This window comes from Pieris brassicae, chromosome 12 (assembly GCF_905147105.1).
Source record: "Pieris brassicae chromosome 12, ilPieBrab1.1, whole genome shotgun sequence".
In the NCBI taxonomy this organism is placed as follows: Eukaryota; Metazoa; Arthropoda; class Insecta; order Lepidoptera; family Pieridae; genus Pieris; species Pieris brassicae.
The window spans coordinates 5,461,980-5,481,455 of NC_059676.1; the positions used below are offsets into that span (position 1 = coordinate 5,461,980).

At 32.1% G+C, this 19,476-nt stretch overlaps 1 protein-coding gene across 1 annotated transcript; it reads right to left on the reverse strand.

Moving 5' to 3' along the window:
* Positions 1-1,767: 1,767 nt before the first annotated feature.
* On the reverse strand, positions 1,768-18,025 carry LOC123717525 (juvenile hormone acid O-methyltransferase-like). The gene is made up of 5 exons (XM_045673567.1): positions 17,907-18,025; positions 5,127-5,650; positions 4,561-4,732; positions 3,643-3,751; positions 1,768-2,915 (listed from the first exon to the last, which is right to left on the reverse strand). The coding sequence occupies exons 2-5, from the start codon at positions 5,480-5,482 to the stop codon at positions 2,740-2,742; spliced, it is 813 nt and encodes a 270-aa protein (XP_045529523.1). The 5' UTR covers positions 5,483-5,650; positions 17,907-18,025; the 3' UTR covers positions 1,768-2,739.
* Positions 18,026-19,476: the final 1,451 nt, after the last annotated feature.

Below are 19,476 nucleotides of genomic sequence, written 5' to 3' on the forward strand. Positions count from 1 at the left end.
ATTTAATTTAAAATCGGTTAAGTAGTTTAGAAATCCATCGCGGACAAACATCGTGACAGGAGATTTATATATATATATATTATATAAGATTATTATTAAATAAGTAGCTTAGAAATGATCAAATGAGTATATGTTTTTCAGTATATGCGGCCATATGAACAATGTTAGTAGACATTATCTAATTATTAAATATTTCAGAAAAATACTTACATACGGTTCAGTATCTAGCTAATGTAAAGCTATAAGTAAAACAATACTTCATAAGTTATTTTATATATAATAGCAATGCCCCGCGGATTTACTCGTGTAGACATGAACTCGTGGCAGTGGAAAGTCTAATAAGTCGGACTATAGATATATTTGTGTTATAATAATAGTGTTATTTTACTTAGTTTCTTAGTTTTAATTACTTCCTTTCAGATTATTAGATACACATTTACATTTATAATCTAATCAATATCCAGATTTTACTTTACAACGAATATATCGCTGGTTCAATTCAAATTATTGAAAAATTGTTTGTTTTGTATAAAAACAATACAGTATACTAACTTCTAGTTAAGAGAGCTTTATTCCGAAATACACTGCTTTTGCTTTAATTTTAACAGAGTTGTTTTAGTAAAAAAAATTAAACCTGACCTTATCTCAAAACAAAATATTATAAAATTGTAGGTGTGCGTGTGCGTTTTTACGTATTGCTTTTGTCTTGTAGGTACATTGGAAGGCGTGCGTTAGTAGGTATTACGGTAAATTGTTGAAAATTAATTTTGTTTTATCTTGATTTATTTTTGTTGACAAGGTATTTTATTTATACTGCCTACTGTATGAAGTTCCGTCATTTTACAAACGCCAAGTTTCCTTTTAACCATCATGTTGGCATGATTGTTCAAAAGGAGCCTGGCGACGACTTTGGTCCACGGGTGGACTTACGTATGTATTGGTCATAGCATTATTGTATTTTTCTTTTTTTACAGAATGAGTAGAAGAGGACATAAAATACTCAACATAGTGAGAGCAATAGACATGGAATAACATTCACAAACTAACAATACCGTGTTGGAAGAACCAGAAGTGTCTCTAAATGAATCATTGGATAGTAATTCTATACTTGACAGTCAGTACAGTGCTAGTTTTTCTCTAATAGACGATGAATGTTTAGAAAAGAAACCAAACGTAGTTATTTCCGAAAGCAGTTATGATAGCGACACTTCAGAGTCTACGAGTTCGACCAGCTCCAAGATCAGCTTAGATTTCAGAGATTTGTTTAGTAAATAGATTCAGTTGGAGGTGGATTTTTTTTGGTGTTACCAACTTTCCTCGATTTTAATTGTCGACTGAGTTTTTGGACCATTAAATATATACAAATTATATTTAGATTGTATGTATTATTAATATATTTATAAACTAAAAAATATATTATTTTCTAATTTTATAGCATTACGGTAGAACATCTTTCAATTTTTTTTAATGATCGTTCTAATGCAGGATTTAATATGATAATGGGATAATGGCCATAGAAGTGTTGTTGTAGTGGCTTCTATGTATGACTCTCATCCCTAAGGTCGGTTCGATCCTCAGCTGTTGACCAATGGTCTTTCTTTCTATAAACACATTTAACATTAGCTCGAACTGTGAAGGAAAATATCCTGAGGAAACCGGCTTGCCTTGCCTATTAGATTGAAAAATGATCATTAAACGCATTCAGAAATCTGAGGCCTTGACTTAAAATGGTTGTAGTGAGACAGTTAAATAAAAGTATCATTTTAAATGTGTAAAACTATATTATTTTGTACTTTGTAAGATATATACTCTTTCCACTCCCAATTACTATACTATACTAATGTAAAACAAGAAATATGTGAATATGTTTCGTTATGATCACAGAGACGCTACGCGATTCATCTTTCCGTTTAAACAAATACAATGAAGCGAAAGATGATAATGGTTTTTTCTAATTACATTTTAACATACTATGATGTGTGGAGTAGTTATATCACTTAATCGTAATTAATAGGATTTGTTTAATTTTAAATTATTTACTGACTTTGATCGTCTATTTTTTAAAGCAACATTTGGAGATTAACGTTTTTGGAGAAATCTATATAATAATAACAACTGCTTTTGTTTCATTATCGATGGGTATGTACGTCACAATTCCATTAAAGGTATACATACATTATACATCTATACTAATCCTATTAAATAAATAATTATAAAAGTTACATCAATATTAGGCATAATAAATAATAAAAAAGTAGTTTTAGACATAATACTTAAATACTACTACCCTTAAATGTTATACTTAAACTAATAAGTATAAAGGCACTGTTGTCATTAATATACTATGAACAATGTTTTTTTAACTTCTTAGACAACATATAACCAAGAATTCACAGCAGAAATAGATTTTTTTAAAAATAGTCAAAACAAAATAACTAAACTTTAATTTGGTGTTAAATTTATACGTTGATAATCAGAATAACCACGGTAAACGCCTGTAAATTTTATGATAGCAATTAGGTATTCTTATTTGGATTTTTTAATAAACAGTTTTGATGGTACAATGAATGACAACTGAAACGTACTTTAAATATGGATCCATAATAAAAACAATCAGATCTACTGTTACACTAAACTCTGACTACATCTAGGTACCATAAAGTAAAGACAAAAAGCCCTACACCACAGACCTCAACCAAACCATACTTCATTGTTATTTCCATAGTTCAATAAATAGTTTCACTTTTCACCGTACGCAATAATTAGGTTATAATTAGTCCGTACAACAACTTGTTCCACATTATTATTATCAATGTCAATGAGCTGCATGTCACGAACAATGCCTATATAATCCTCAAGTAACTCATCGTGCAGTTCATCCGGAATTTCGAAGGGGTTAACCGCTTTTACTGCTTCTGTAAATCGACAAATAAATATATCAGAAAAAAAAATTACTCTGTTTATGAAGCTTTAAAATTTGTATGTAGTTCCATAATTGTATGTCGTATGTTGCTCATTAAATCACAATTTATTGAAAGTTAAGCGCTGATTTAAAGAGACTATACTATTCTTCAGATACCGAAAAAACGTACTCGCTTAGGTACTTAGGCTTTCTAGAAACATATTTAGTGCAAGATGGGTGTCGATGACCTGTAACGCCTATATTTTAAACGTTTTATTCATACAAAAATTTACGTACGGGTATCAAAGTCTCTGTGAATGTGATATTCCTTAAAGATAATATTAGTAACTAAAAGTACAAAAATATGGGCATGTTTCTATTACTAGAAAGAATTATATAAAAATGGCTCCGTTTTAACTTCTCCGTGGATTGGCTACCTATTAAACATCATATTTTTCTGGACTCAGTTTATATTATACCGTCTTAGTCTGCGCAATGTAATAATTAGTATGCATATATAAGCTTTAAGTTTCGTCGACATCCTGGTGGGTGAGAAAATATATGTTTTCTTTATATCTCCACTATAGTAAACTTTTTATCTCGTATATAATACAATAATTATGATAACATAATATATCACTCATCCGTCTCAAACACAATTTGACAAAATCTTATAGATTTGGAGTAAATTTTGTACGCCTTCTAACTTTGTTTTATAGTGGAATGTATTAGAGACTTACTTTTAACAGCCTCCAAACTATTGTATATAAATGATTTCGGCTTATACTGTACTTCAACATTTGTAAATCCAATCTTGCACATCATCCTTTTAATTTCCTTATCCGGATCCTGTAAACAATCAACTTCATAATTCTAAGAGAAAATTGAGAATCCTAATATGAGTGTGTTCAGACCCTATCTCGTTACAAAATTGAGCTTAAAGTCTTTTTGAGATTATTATCACGCGAAAACGGCAAATCCATTCGTGATAAATAAATCAATGGCGCTACAACCTTTTTAGGTATGGGCCTCAGATTTCTTTAGCTGTTTCATGATCATTTATTAATCTAATTGGTAAGTAGGTGATCAACCTTTTGTGCCTGACGCATGCAGTCGACTCTTTGGGTCTAAGGCAAGCCGGTTTCCTCACGATGTTTTTACATTTACAGTTCGAGCGAATGTTAATTGAGCGCATAGAAAGAAAGTCCATTGGTGCACAGCCGGGGATCGAACCTACGACCTTAAGGATGAGAGTCGCACGCTGAAGCCACTCGGCCAACATTGTTCGTGATAAAACATCTACTATATCCAGAGTCCGTTCAGACCCGAATTTTTCTCAAAATAATAATTTATTAACTAACATTAAATTTATAGTTTTATTTATTAATATATTAAAAGTAATTTAATGTATTTTATTTGTGTTTCTTTTATGTTCATTAAGCGTGTTATACTCAGTTGAATGTCTTTGGTTTAACCAGGTATATAAACAGTCGTTTTTAACTTTTAAATTATTTACATAGCTCATATCTGTTAACTTGATATGACAGTCTCATGAACAGGATTTCTAAAAAGTTTGGAAAGAACTGAAAGGTTCACATATTGCGGTAATTCTTCCGTGTTCATTAAAGTTTACAATTTATTTCCATAGTATAACTCACCTGAGAATCGTGGTAAGGCGACACAAATTTGTCAACATCTCTTAACCAAAGGCTCCAACGGTTGCTCCGTGCCAAGATCCTAAATACGTCAAAAAGGGGCATATGTCCGAGGAATATGAGAAAACAATTCCCACCATCTTGGAGTAGATCGTATATATTTTTAAACGCGTGCCTGAAACATGATGTTATTCAATAGATTTTTCAATGAATTGGAAAATTTCAAGCCACGTGCCTATTCTGTTCATTCAATTTGGATTTAAATATGAATGAAGTTATTTTTATTCTTTAGACGTACGATTAGATACAAACAATTTAGAAATCTTACGTCGCATTGTCAGATATAAGCAATAAACTTAAAAAAAAATTATTTGTTAAAAAGAAAATTTATATAAATTAATGTCATATATATATCTAATAAACCACACGATTTTTTAAACTAATGCTTTAAAAATGAACTTAAAACGTGTTTAAAGCAGAAATTAAATCTTATGATCCACTTAAAATAAAAAGCTTTCATTAAAAACCTTGTTTTAAGCTCAAACTATTAAATGTGAAAATACACTTACTCTTGCTGCTTAACCCAGTGGAGGGTGTAAAAAGAAAAAGCGTGGTGGAACTCAGCTCGCATCTGTTCCGGAAGGTCCCCCTCAATATCGAGCACCATAAAACTGGTGGTCTCCGACGAAAATTTGTCATTCGCAAATTGTATCATCTGCTTGCTTATGTCACACCCGACAATCTCCTTGCAATTAGGTAAAAATTTCTTCGTAATCGCCGTTGTGACGCTGCCATCCCCGCAGCCTATGTCAATCACCGATACATCTTTCTTCCATTTAATCTTTCTTGCATACTCCTGGAGGCACTCGAGTGCGTCGCGTTTCTGCAGGTTGTTGCTTTTCTGATAAAGCTCGGCATTATTCATTTTTTTTATTTTTAAATTATTTTTCGGGTGCGCGTGCGCTAAGATGGCGTGCTCGACGCGGTTTCGGCGGGCAGTCTCGTCAGAAGCGCTCTCGGTATGTATTTATATGTGTTACCGGTCGACATCATCGACTATTGTGGCAACTTTGGCCCTAACTAGTAACTCAACCTGTAATCAAATGATCTACATGAATTTATTTAAGTAAATTCTATAAAAATGAAAAACAGTTTTGGTGCTCATCGACCATGTAAACGAGAAGATCTGAAGTTATTTTTATATGTATTAGCTGTGTGTGAATACATAAAATCATCTACACATTCATATATAATGTAATAATGGTTTTAATGATAAATTAATTTGTTATTGTATAAATTGCTAAATCGTACGTAAAATCTACAATTGATCTTCAATAAAAAAAATCACTAAAAATTAAACTAACTAAAAATATTTATACACTGAAAACTCAAAAGTCTTTTCTCATATTAATTATACGCGCATGAAGGCGTGAGCCAGTTTTTAAGTGCAGACGTCGTCCAACGCCGATAATCTATGAAATGTTAAGAACAACATATTCTACGGAATGTAGCTTTTCGCACTACGCATATTCTACGAGCTACGTCTACGAAGCAATGTTACGTAGCTAGTCGCTGAAAATTGCGGAAAATATTCCGATTTCACTATTAATTTTCGTATTCCATCCTTAGTAGATCTATTCTTTAATAGTTAAAAAATGCAAACAACTAAAATTCAGACTTAGATGCGACATATATATTAAATAATGCAGTAATAGAAATGGGAACGTTTGTATTGTATGTCATGTTTATTATCTTACGGGCTATTGATTAAAATAAATAATTTAAATAAGCAAAAGCCCAATATTTTCCATATTTAAAGTAGGATTTTCTAAACAAGTTTCTACTAACACTTTACACACGAATTATAGTTTCTAAACAAGCAAATTTACAAATTGCCCAAAATCATATAAGTTTGAATGCTCTCTAGTTGTGGGACATAACTTTAGAAATATACCCAAAGGTTTATAAGAAATCATATATCTAGAATGCTTTTCAATGAAATATTGCATTACCCACTGACTATATATTAAACTATATATAACTAATATATAGTTAATAATAAAAATAAGTCGTTATTTAAACGTATTTTATCCATACTATATGTTAGACTTATACGTCATATATCCACCAGAAGAAGGAAACGGTTTATGTTTACGAATGTCGTCTTCGTCTTCAATAATAAATTAATTTGTTTATGCTGTCTTTAGGTAGGCAATAGTAATAGTAATAATAAAACAATATAGATAATATACAGAGTTGATGATGTGGGCGGAAGCTATCGTTAAGTTCAACGCACCATGCCTAAAGGCATTTTGTTGAGAAAAGATTTGGTGTTGTTCACCTTTTGACGGATTGTCTAATGCTGAATGAAACATTGCGTTTTAAAGCATTGTAAGTATGTGTGAATTAAATCGTAAGGATTCTGTTGCTATCAACAACTTGGTGAGCAAAATTTAATCAAATGAAAGTAATGTAACCGAGAGAATGTATATCTTACAACACAATTATATATCTCATAACGGTGCAACTGAAGCGCATTATTAATTTATTTTATATATTAATAAACATAATATTTAACAACTGATAATTCTTATTGGATCTATAGTGAACGTATTCAAATGTTAACTAAAAAATCCTCAACTCTTATCGTATAGAAACTGTCATACGATAACTAGCTTATACCGCAAGTTTAGAAAGAATGTTTTTAGATCATTGGCTACACTTAACGACTATATAAAGACAAGTATAGGAGACAGAATGAATACTATCTTGAATTGTATTGTATCAACAATACTTTTCTAAGATTATTCCATTTATGTTTTCCAACATCCGCATCATGAAAATAATCTCAGTTTTCAATCAATACGTAACTCTTTTGTATTCTTATAAATCATTGTACTCCATCTTGTCTATTTTTATTTATATAACAAAGCATTTGTATATACCCTTTGTTATATCTGGTTTATTTCATAATGTTTTGTTACAATGGTATAAATGAAAAGGGGAAATATATTATCTATTCCCACTATGAGTATGTCGTGTAGTCTTTGATAATGTAAAATGTCTTTTTCCTTAAACTGAATTCCGTCAAAACTATGATTGATTCGTGGTGGAAGACGGGTTTGCCGAATAGTAACTCTATCTACTATATAATTGATGTTATAATCTGTTACACTAGAATGGATGTGATTAGCTTTTAATTGTTCTGAAACAGTTAAAATGTGTAACCCTGGGTATGGAATCAAATATTTTTTCACTGTATTACCAATAAACTATTTGACGGTGATAATCACTTGGTGAACTTAAATTTTAATAACGTTTTTTATTCAATGCCAATGTTAGGATGTATCTTTGTTTAATTTAGTTACAAAACACTGGATGCAAAAATTATTTATTGATATAAAATTTTGTCGGACTCATAATCTCCATATTTATTTAAATCATTACGTAATTTATAAGGTGTTAGGGTGATAAAAAACAACGATGGGCTTAGTTCTCAAAACAGGTATAAGCAAAAAATGTTTTATATCATGACCTTAGTCACGAAGAATTGCGTGAGTCTTGCATTACAATGCGTAATGCGACGGGCACTATACGAACAACGTTATTAGAATGTTCATCTTATTACTTTTGGCTTAGTTACGATTTTCGTATATGCGATACGCGACGCCAAATTTTTGGCAATCAACATTCTGACATTTGAAAATCATAGTTAACATTCTCCATCTAAGGTTGACATTTGTTTGTTTTCGTGTACTTCAGGGTTTACTGATGTTTATCAAAAGGGCGTATGTCCAGTTATACGTTCACGGGATCTTAGGTATTATTGTCCTGGATTAAGAGATATAATGATATGCGGGTGATTGGTGCAATTGTCATGCAAGCTGAGTTGTGCCGTGCCGTCGCGATCTTCTTGACCGTGTACGAAAAAGTGCATTCACCTTTGTGTCGGTGTTTTTATAGCCTTTATTCGCGTCTACTCAGCTGTGTTAGGCATCTTGACCTAGGGTAATAAAATTTGTGTTGAGGTAACTGGCTTACATTAGAAGCTAACGGGTTCGATGCGAGAATTCTCTGCAATTTAAATATAATATGAATGCGGTGGAAAGTTTAAATTGTTTTGTTTAAGTTAACCAAGCCGGCTTGGCGGCTTAATAATTTCATTACAATTCTTAAAATTTGCAAGGTACACGTTTTGTATAACATATATTACATTTTGTTTCGGCAATAAGAATGTAATGTAAGTAACGAACCTATTATCATTAATTGTATCGTGTTTTGTATGTATATTGTGTTGTGTTAACAGACAGTTCAAAGAATGCATTTGGCCATGTGAACGTAATCTAAACTTGAAATTCAAGGACGAACTTAAAAACCGGCAAAAAATTCAAGTTGGTGCATCATACTGCAAGTGCACTGCAGACTATACAGCTACACAAGCAACGACTTTGATCCTTTAGTTTTTTACATAACAAGCATTTAATTTTTTTGAATACCATGGTAATAATAATACCATACATTGAGCTCAAATAATACTAAGACTTTTGTTATTATAAAAAATGAGTCTATTAACATACAAAATAAAAGATTTTTATGGATTTTTCCGCTTTATTACACTATATTAATAAAACAATTTTGGTCATCATATTAATTCATGCATTTAATTAAAAAAAATCCTTTAAAAGTATCATGGGTATTCGAGTACAGTATATAATTCGGCAATATGCAGTTGCTTGCAATGTCACCCGCGTGAGTTCAAAAGCCCAGGTTTGGAGGGACAGGCTTTTGGGAAATTTTACACCAACATCTCTCTATTTCACTTTCTATATCTCATTACGTACGCATGCAGTTTGTTAGGATATTTTAATTTAAGAATCATAGTAATCTTAAGATAAGAAATATGTGTATTGTATGTTAACAGAGTACAAAATAATTTCTATATTTGTTTCGTACCAGAGATGTTTAGCATTCTGTGGTACTTTTTGGGACTAAGGCATGCCGTATGAGGGAATGTTACGCTCATGGCCAGAAAAGCCCGAGCCGGAACAGCCGGGATTAAAATCTACACTACTCGTACTAGTTGTTGGATGTTAGAATTAGACTTGTTTTTATCAGTTTAGATTAAATTTATGTTTACCTTTCTTCTACTTTATTTCAATATCTCAAAAAAACCCAGGCGTATGACTGTAACAACTAAATCATTTAATTCATTATTATATCTGGTCATAAACAAAACGAACATAAAACGTTGTGTTATATGGACGACTTGTTCGGTTGTCCGTTTGACGTGAAATTTACGAATACATGCGGAATCTTCATACATTTCTACATCATTCGTTCAATCACTCAGGCTTAACCTAATGTATTTATTACATGAAGTACATGTCTACTTTAACCAGAGTCAAGACATTGACCTACGATGATGAAATAGGGAAGGGAAAGTTAAGAAAAAGTCAATATTAAACCGGCTAACTCTATGGTATTACGCTTATCATGATCATGGAGAAAGCAGTTGACCTTGTCATTAACTCTTCAGAGAGCATGTACTGGGTTGTCTATTATAATGGCCTTTTAGGTGACATCGCAATCACAAAATTGTACGTTGTTTGTCCGACGCTATAGTATAATAGCATCTAATAATCTAATAACATTGTTGTTGGCCATACGTGTTCACGGCTTTAACTAAAAATAAATGGAGTGACTAGATTAATACAACAGTAAATGTTATAATGACAACAGGATGTTATATTTTTTATTGATACGACCGTATGATTATAGAAGATAACGAATTAGTATTAACTATTAAACCAATATTAAAGCATTGGTAATTATCGAATAGTTGGATGTCATTCTTATCCCTTTAGAACCAATTGAAAAATAAATAAATGTAACTAAAACACCAGTAATTAAGACTTACGCTATTCATTATTTTAAATATCAATATTAATTAAAAGATGATATCGTTTCCGGACAGTGACGCCGCTTTTTCTTGTTACCAAGACCCATTTTTAGAATATTTTCGCGTTTTTTTTTGTTTCTAGTTTATAATTTAATTTATATATCTGATATATCTCCGCGCTGTTGAATTAATAGAACCCAACAAAACATTTTGTTTCCATGGTAACGTAATATATGTATATCATGTATGTAGCTGTATGTATATAAGACTAATGTTTAAGAGTTGACCCTGAATAAACGAAGCCTAACTGAGCCCAAAGACATATCAAACAACTGATCTCGTATTGTATGCTTCAAAAGACTTCATTACACTCAAATTATTACAAAAATTGTACTTTCGTCCTCTCCCAACCTGTTAGTGAGTGCGTTGCCCCTAGTATATAACCGAAATTTTACATTGATATTCTATCCTTGTCGCTCTTATATGAAAATATACTGTTGGAAAGGTTCGAAGAATGATATAAATTGTTTAGGCATCAGCTAAAATTGGCGTCTCACTGATAACGCAATGGCGTAGACCTTAAGGCAGGTTATGTAATGTCATCCTAATGTCAAACTATTGATATATTTTAATCTAATATTATATAATATTAGATATATTCTATAATAGATTAGGTTAGATTTGCTTAAATGCTAGGCAATGTGATTAAATGCAAGGCTTTATACCTAAATAATATTTTCAAATAAATGTTGTTGTAACAAAATTTACGACAATAATAAAAAAACATCACTAAATGAAACAACGAGTAATGCGTACATAAATTATTAGAGGAAAATATGGTAACAATGAATTAATGCTTATTTTGTATTGCCATCTTTCCAATATCATTTTAACTCTTATGTGGAGTGTTTTATGCTAGTAAATTAATCCTGCTAAATTGTTTAAGTAGTACATTCAAATTGTACTAGAGGGTAATAAACACAAAACGATTTAACGTAAAAGTATGCAAAATAAAACTGACACCACTGCCATCTTTTAAATTTTATTGAAACACCTAGTACAAAATAAGAGTACCAAGTTGAAAGTTTTACGTAGTATATTTAAACGCCACTAGATGGTGTTAAATTAAATAATATTATTAATTTTTATTGTCTGTGCCCGAAGTCTTCCGAGTACTTTATTCAAAATATTTCCCTACAACTTGAATATTCTTTTGTATTTAGAACTTTTATAAAACAGTCTTACAAAAATATATTTTAGTTAGATAGTTATTTAAGCACCATTTCCATGACTTGATTGATTATCGATATCGGTTCCCATAAAACTTCATCCGTATACCTACGTACGCGACCAATAATATATTATATCTTCTACTTCCGAATAATATAGTTTAATAAATTCATTTTATGGGGCTCTTCCCACATTTGACTAACTACTTAATAAAATGTTATATTATATGAACCACTGGCGAACTTTAAGCAGCCTTTCGCAATATGCACACAGGATATAATTACAAAAATATTTCTCATCTAAAAAGCTCTTATAAAAAGTACGAAGAAGTTAAAATGAAAAAAAGATGCTCCGAACTTAATATTCGGTCACAACAACACTCGCAGCTTTCATTTCTATTCGCTCAATGTTATTTACTCACACACATACAATTTACAAAAAGCTTTCCTAAGAATAAGCAGGACGGAGTACGGATCTCATTTTTCTCATGGACCTTTTCAGTCGCTCTTGGGTGGTAAATGGTGGGTGGAGATGCCCCCCACCCACTGCAATAATACTGCGTCACTATTTTGCGCCATTACCTACACTCGCTTCCTATTCTATAAGTAGCGTTCTAGGACGTCAGTGTGAAAATTTCCGTGTAAGGATTATTAAAATTTTCCAAGACAAAGTAGGTAATATTCCAGACCAAGTTTAACGTTGTTACCTATCCAGGGAAATGTTTTCTCAAACTTTTTTTTATTTACATGTAATTTTTACGTTCTTCTACGTCCAATGCCATGCAATGAAATTGGTACGCGAAAGATTTTTCTATGTATCTATGGAAAAAACATATACGAGATAATTATTTTTTGTATTCTACCCGTCAACAATACAAGACGTAATTTTCTCATATAGCTCAGATTAATTATAGATATTTATTCTTTAAAACATAGACAATATAAGAGTATAAAAAAAGAAAAGTGCTGTATTAAAGGAAAACTTATTCGTTACTTGTCCAGGCCACTAATTAATATGACTAGAAACCTTTGTTGTGCTTTGACTAGGCAAAACGGCTCCTACAATAGGTAAATGAATGAATATCATAGAAAACAAATGCCGATCGTAATTATAACACTTTTACAGATTCATAAACAGTTCTAGCGCTAAAATGGAATTGTTATTAACCATTACTCGATTGATGATTTAATTCGAATACTTGATTCGCGATTGTATGCGAGCGTTATGTCCTCAAATGGTTATTACAATGCTTGGATTAATTTCAGTGAATTTGCGAGGAATGCAATTAACCCTGTTTATTTCGATTAAGGCTTTGTGAACGATTATATCTGATACCAATGATATTTATGAGCTAATGTAATCGTTATCCTTTTAATGGCATAGATATTTAGATATTTATTTTAAAAATCAGTAGTTTTAACTAGGTTTTGGCCCCAATTTATCTAAATGAAAACTTAAATTATTCACGAAAGATATAAATTTAATTAAACAGAATAAACCCTAAAGTTTTCTTCATTGTACTAGCAAGTGTTAAAATTGAACAATCTATTGTATAGTCATGTTTCGAACGCACGACCGCAAGGTAGAGAGTCGTGGCCAACGCTTATAAAAATATCGCTCACAAATATATCGTTATTTCTATAGCTTAATTCTGTTTCATTCAACTGTGAGCGTAGCAATAGTCTCAAAGACAACATTAAATTAAGTAAAAAGAATTCAAAAGCATTTACTCGTAATTATTGACATTAAAACAGCGAGAATTCCGTTCAGGAATTCAATTAAGTACGTTTAATTGCAAAACAATATTGGAACGACGGCGAATGTATAAAAGCTCAAACTAGAGGCAAACAATGTTAAGCTTTAATAAAACTCGATGAATAGTTATACATAAGCAGACTGGAAATGCAACTATCTGCTCCGAGGACGCCTAAACATACCGCTGCAGATATAGGCTTGGAGACAAAGTATTTACCACTCGGCGAGTTTCAAACAATTGTATATATTTCTGTGCGATACATTACTGTTTATTTGGCTAACTGTTTAGTAAATTCACTTAGCCACGCAATGGATGTTTCGTATGACGTGATTTGCAGCGGTGAGGTTTTCAGTGTGCAGAGTTGGGTGTGAGGCGACAGTCCTTTGATTCTGGCGAGATTAAACGTGCGGCAGACGGTGGCGCCTCTATCGATTGTTGTTGTAATTACAACGCTATCCTCGCCCAGTCGCAAATGAAATTGTTCCGGACAGAGCCTGCTATGGATGCCTATGTTATTACAGTTGCAGGGCATCAATTGTACATCTATAGATCGACTATGTGATGAATTGAATCAATGTAATTACATTAAATAAACTTTGGTGATAGCAGCACAAGGGAAAGCTATTATAAAACCAGTTGTCGAAATAATATAAAACGATATAATAGTGGAGTAGACTAGCGGCCATATGAATAAAATAATGAGTTGGTTTTATTTACGATGATAACCGCTAAAGCGGAAACTTCAATCTGCTATAAATGATTTCTAAGTAAGGTCATTGTTTTAGAAGGATTTTTCCTCTTTACATACTACGTCTGCGCAGAAATAAAAGAACCACAAATCGACATTCGAAAACGAAGTGCGAATAGGAACAGAGAGAGAAATCCAATAAAACATTCGTGGCCCAAACGTAGATACGTCTACGTGGCGTAGCCACCTCCTAGCAACGCATGCGTACAGCATTCGTACAGAACAAACGTACAGTTCCAAATTCAATTGTAGAAAAAATAACCAATTCGAAATGGAGAAGCCTCCGCGGCAACCAATGGGAACGCTACAGTCGTCATGCCGACTGTAGGGGCGGGGCGAATGATATCTAGCATTGGAATGTGCCTTGTATTTGTTTTGCTCGATCCGAAGGCTTTATTGCTCAGTGTTTGAGCCTCTTTTCCCCTTGAGGAAGTCACTGGCGGAAACCTCGGTATGGTTTTGAGGGATATTCCACATTATGTAACGTTCTGTAGGCTACGAATGTACGTTTGTCCTATTTACTTTTACTACCTTGAAAGCCTTCAGACATATGTATATTAATATAGACGTATATAATAAACCTAAGTCTTTTATGGAAAAGAGACGTCGCATAGAAAAGGTCGTTGGCACAAAGCGCTGAAAGGCACAAAGGTATCTCTGAGAATTAGCTCTTGATACCAATAAAGAGTGTCTCTTTTCATTTATATATAACAGTGAGTATTGATTTTTCGATAGGGAAAAAACGAAGGCAACGATCTATGCAGATCTGGAGTGCTCTCGGCACATCAGATGGCACCGGCGGGGCAGCCTCCGCAGACAATCGAATGGAGGGGGGGGGCCACCCCCACTGGAGCCCGGAGAACTGCCACAGATTATTGCTAACACCACAGATGTATATTACAGAGTATTGTTTACAGATGCTGAGTTTAATTTTCGGTATAAAATATCGTTCTATAGTCTAGACATATTAGTAACAGTTTAAACCTTTATTTGTTTAAAACATTATTATGAGCTAAATTTCTTTTTAAAATAACTTGTCATTATTTAATAAGAATATTTTTATCGAGAGTATTAATTTTGGCAATATGATCTTTAATGATGGTATACCACTTTTACTTTTTAAATATTACGCGTAAGTTTAGGTGGTGAATGATTTTAATATCGACATTTATAAATGTACATATCTACGTAAAGAAATAAATTTGATTTGATGGAAATAGCTACATATTGAAAATCTACATCAAGGCCCCCTAAAGTAGTAAATCCCTCTTTTCTAAGAAAAAAGCTCTCATTTGGTGTTTATGTACTTTTGCTCAGTATATTAAAAACCTGACATATCTTGTATTAATCTTGTCATACCTTGTCATATAACCTGAGACATTCATTAAGCTAACATCTAGAATCTCTCTGATATTCCTTATCTTTGTCGATATCGACCCGTCGGCGGCAACTTCCCATTCTCGAAGTAAAACACGGCGGGAAGGAAACCGCGGGATAAACCACCCCCACCCGTTCCCCCCGATCTTTACGTTTCAGGAATAAATATTTCAGAGCGTGAGCTTTGGAAGTTATGTATCGCCTACACTAACGGTAACAATCCGAATGAGAAACACGACGTAAGTTGCCGTCTTGCTCGAAGCCATCTTTGCGTTTTACTTTTCGTATATATTTAAATATTAGACTGACCAACAATATTTATAATTATATTGCGACAGTATAGAGGGTTTAAGTGAAAACAACACGTTTATAAGTGTATTTTTAATGTAGATGTTTTAATAGATTTGTGGAAATGTAAAATTAAATCATTTAATTCGAACAATGGCAACTAGTAATAGTCTATTGAAAAATCTTGGTTATGTTGATAAGTTATTCTTAACGTATATTGTTTTTAACTACCTTTTTCCTGTTTTGATATTATATGTTAACGCAATGTTCTTTTGCAGTCATGAGTGTTTTATAGGCAACATGAATTTGAGATAGAGACATAGAAGACGAAGTATAAGAAAATTAGCTTGCAGAGTACAAAAGATATTATATGCTTTTGTTTGTATAATCGTTTATAATATTTTCTGTACGTTTTCTCATATGCTATGGAAATCATTTCTTAGGCGATGTATTTAGCATTTAATAATGACTTAAGTCATAATGTGGCAGACACATTCCTGGCTATGCTAGAATTTGTATGAAAATTTGTCGACAAGAACTGTCATTTGACAAGTAAATGTATGTCATTATCAAACGTCACCAATCAAAGTTGAATGTGTAATTATGACATTTCGCCGTGAATAAAAAGTTACTGATGACAATTTATAAGGATTTTTAATTTATTCTCGTGTAACAATGACATATGGATTACCTTACAAAATGGTAAAGAATATAAAAAAATATATATATCAACCATATCGGGGTTATATGCCTATTAATAGCAATAATAATCTGATTGCATTCTATGAAACCAATAAACCACTGTTTCTAGTAGATGCAAATCAATAAAGGTCTAGAGTTAATCAGCAAGTAGAACGATTACCTAACGTACGGAACGTGATCAAAGTTTTCCTTTACAAGGTATGATTCGATTTATCGCTTATTCTTGCGCAATGTATATAGATCCTAGGTCAGTTCTTAGTCGATTCTAGTGCGTTTTTTCAGTGAAATGTTTCTTTTTATATAATATTTATATTTTACAACTAATAATGCTATTATTATGTTAGGTGACTTTCTTGGCCTCAGAAATATATGTCTGATTGATGATTCTTATCTGATGCACAGTATTAGGCCTACACATTCTACTAATAGCGTCTATTTATTAATATTCAACTACGTTTTGTCTTGACCTATAGCTTGTTGTACTACAAAGTTAAGGGAAGAAAATGGTTCGCGGTAAGAACGAAAAATACATATTTTCTGCATAAGTCAGTTACTGACCTAACTATGATATTTGGAAAAGCAAAGTGCAACCTATTTTAGACTTTAACACATATGTTTAAAGTTTTAAGCAGCTTGAAAGTTTTATAGTACAAATATGATACATCTGAGGATTGTCACAGATCTAGGTCCCCTAATTTATTGACGAATAATAGATTTAACTGCATTTGTTTCGATTATACAAAGCTTTTTTTATTCTATAAGCGTCTTTAAAATGGATCTACGCAAGGAAAGTGCCACGTACGTTGTAAGTCTATCTAAAAACGATTGTTGTTGAAACTTACAATACAAGACTAGACAATTACCTAACCCAACTATAGTTTGGACAGTATTATCATACAAACGAAAAACAATGTTCCAAATCAGTTCTATTAATAAGAGTAAATTATGTAAAACCCGGCGAAATGATAGCATACTTAATTTAAAATGCCAAATTTCCGGTAACCATAACGTATATATTTTTTAAATAATGATAAAATAAATAATTCCTTTATTTCATTACAAATACCGCACAATCAGTCATATCTAACTAGCATGCAAATGTTATATTAGTTATATAGTTAGTATGTCGAAACTTATCTATAACCTTAAAATCTCGCAACTCGAATTGAAGAAAAATTTAATAAAATTTTCCTTTAAAAGCTTTCTTTAAAATTATTCACCAAAATCATACTCAGGGAAAATAAGTGATTGTGTCAAAACAAAAAAAAATCTAGTGTAAATTATAAACGAAGTCATATGCGCCAGTTAAGTGTAATATTAGTGTCAGATTTAAAAAAAAAAACACTTACCACTGGCGCGATACCGCATGTTGTGCGCATGCTACGATTTGTAATTTTCACTTATGTACAAGCACATAGTTACACAGTGAGAGATTGAATGGTTTAACCATCGGTCAATCAGCATTTTAGTATCAACAACTGACGTATAATAATACTACGCATTAGGTTTTGCCGTAAGCACCGTAGCAAATCTAATCTACGATAGGCAAGCGCTTGCGCATTGACACAATTTACGTTTTACAACAAGCACGCTTACCACTGAATCTCATACAATATAATATAACCCTAACCTGATGCACTCATCCAATAATAACATCCTATTTCGAATTACTTTAATATGCTGATGTCACCAAGTTGGAATTAAATAGTACAAGAACTGTTTCGATCTCTGGAAGTCTTTATTGATATTATGTGGTAAGAATGCCGATTGATATTATACTGTCGATGCGATGACATATCTATTAATTACATTTTTCGTAAATGCGCATGTACGCTCGCTCAGTGAAGCATTGTCAGTGAACCAGCATGACTTAGACACAACAATACATGGGGGATCTTAGCTATAGAAGGCTGATCACCTACTTGCCTTTTAGGAAAAATAATTGATCACGAAACAGATAGCAAGATCGGAGGCCTAGAGAGAAGTTGTAGCGCAAATCTTTATGTCTAATCTAATAATCATCCTTGTACTGAGATTATATTATATTTTTTTTAACTTGGTGAATGTTTTTTTTTTTTATTTCATACACACAGTTCCAAATTTTATCAATGCAACGAACTTCAACATTTTTAGACGAAGAAATGAGATAAAGATGATGAGATAAAATTTATAATTATGTTTTATTAATAAGAAAAATCTTTTATTTAAAAATAATTGGAATTTCACAGATCAACAACAATCAAGAAATGCAGATTGCTGTCGATATCTAGATTTAATGCACATATATGCATTATCAATATATATATATATATATATATATATATCGTTTTTATAATATTTAGGTGCTGTAGTAACTGCGGCGCTTCTTTCAAAATATTTTTTCAGTCCAGTACATTTCCGACACGTCGCTCTTTGTGTATAAGACGCGTCTTCAATTTAACCGTATAGACATTATCACCCATTTATCGCCATGAAACTGATGAATGAATTAAAATAATTGCATAATCATCCATATCAAATTAGCATGCAAATATCAAATTATAATTAAAAGCAATTAAAATATTTATAAAGGTATATATAATCTTATGTAAGAACTCCCTCGAACTATAGAATCAGCCTTTCAAAACTTGACCTTGCCCTTGAAAGCATTACACGGTGATAAAGTAGTTTGATAGCCATGGCGTAGCAATTTTTTAATACAACTGTCTTGAATCCCTAAATGTTTTGAATAAACTTTCTAGGACGCATAAATGTTTCTAAAAAATATAAACTCGGTACTGTCAAAATACCAAGTTCGTAAAACATTAGTTTACAATGGATAATCCATTAATGTTTTTTCTCAGTAATAAGAATTATCATAATGTCTCGCAACTAAAGGTAGTCTAAGTGTGACAAATAAATTTTCGCATTTCTTACGTA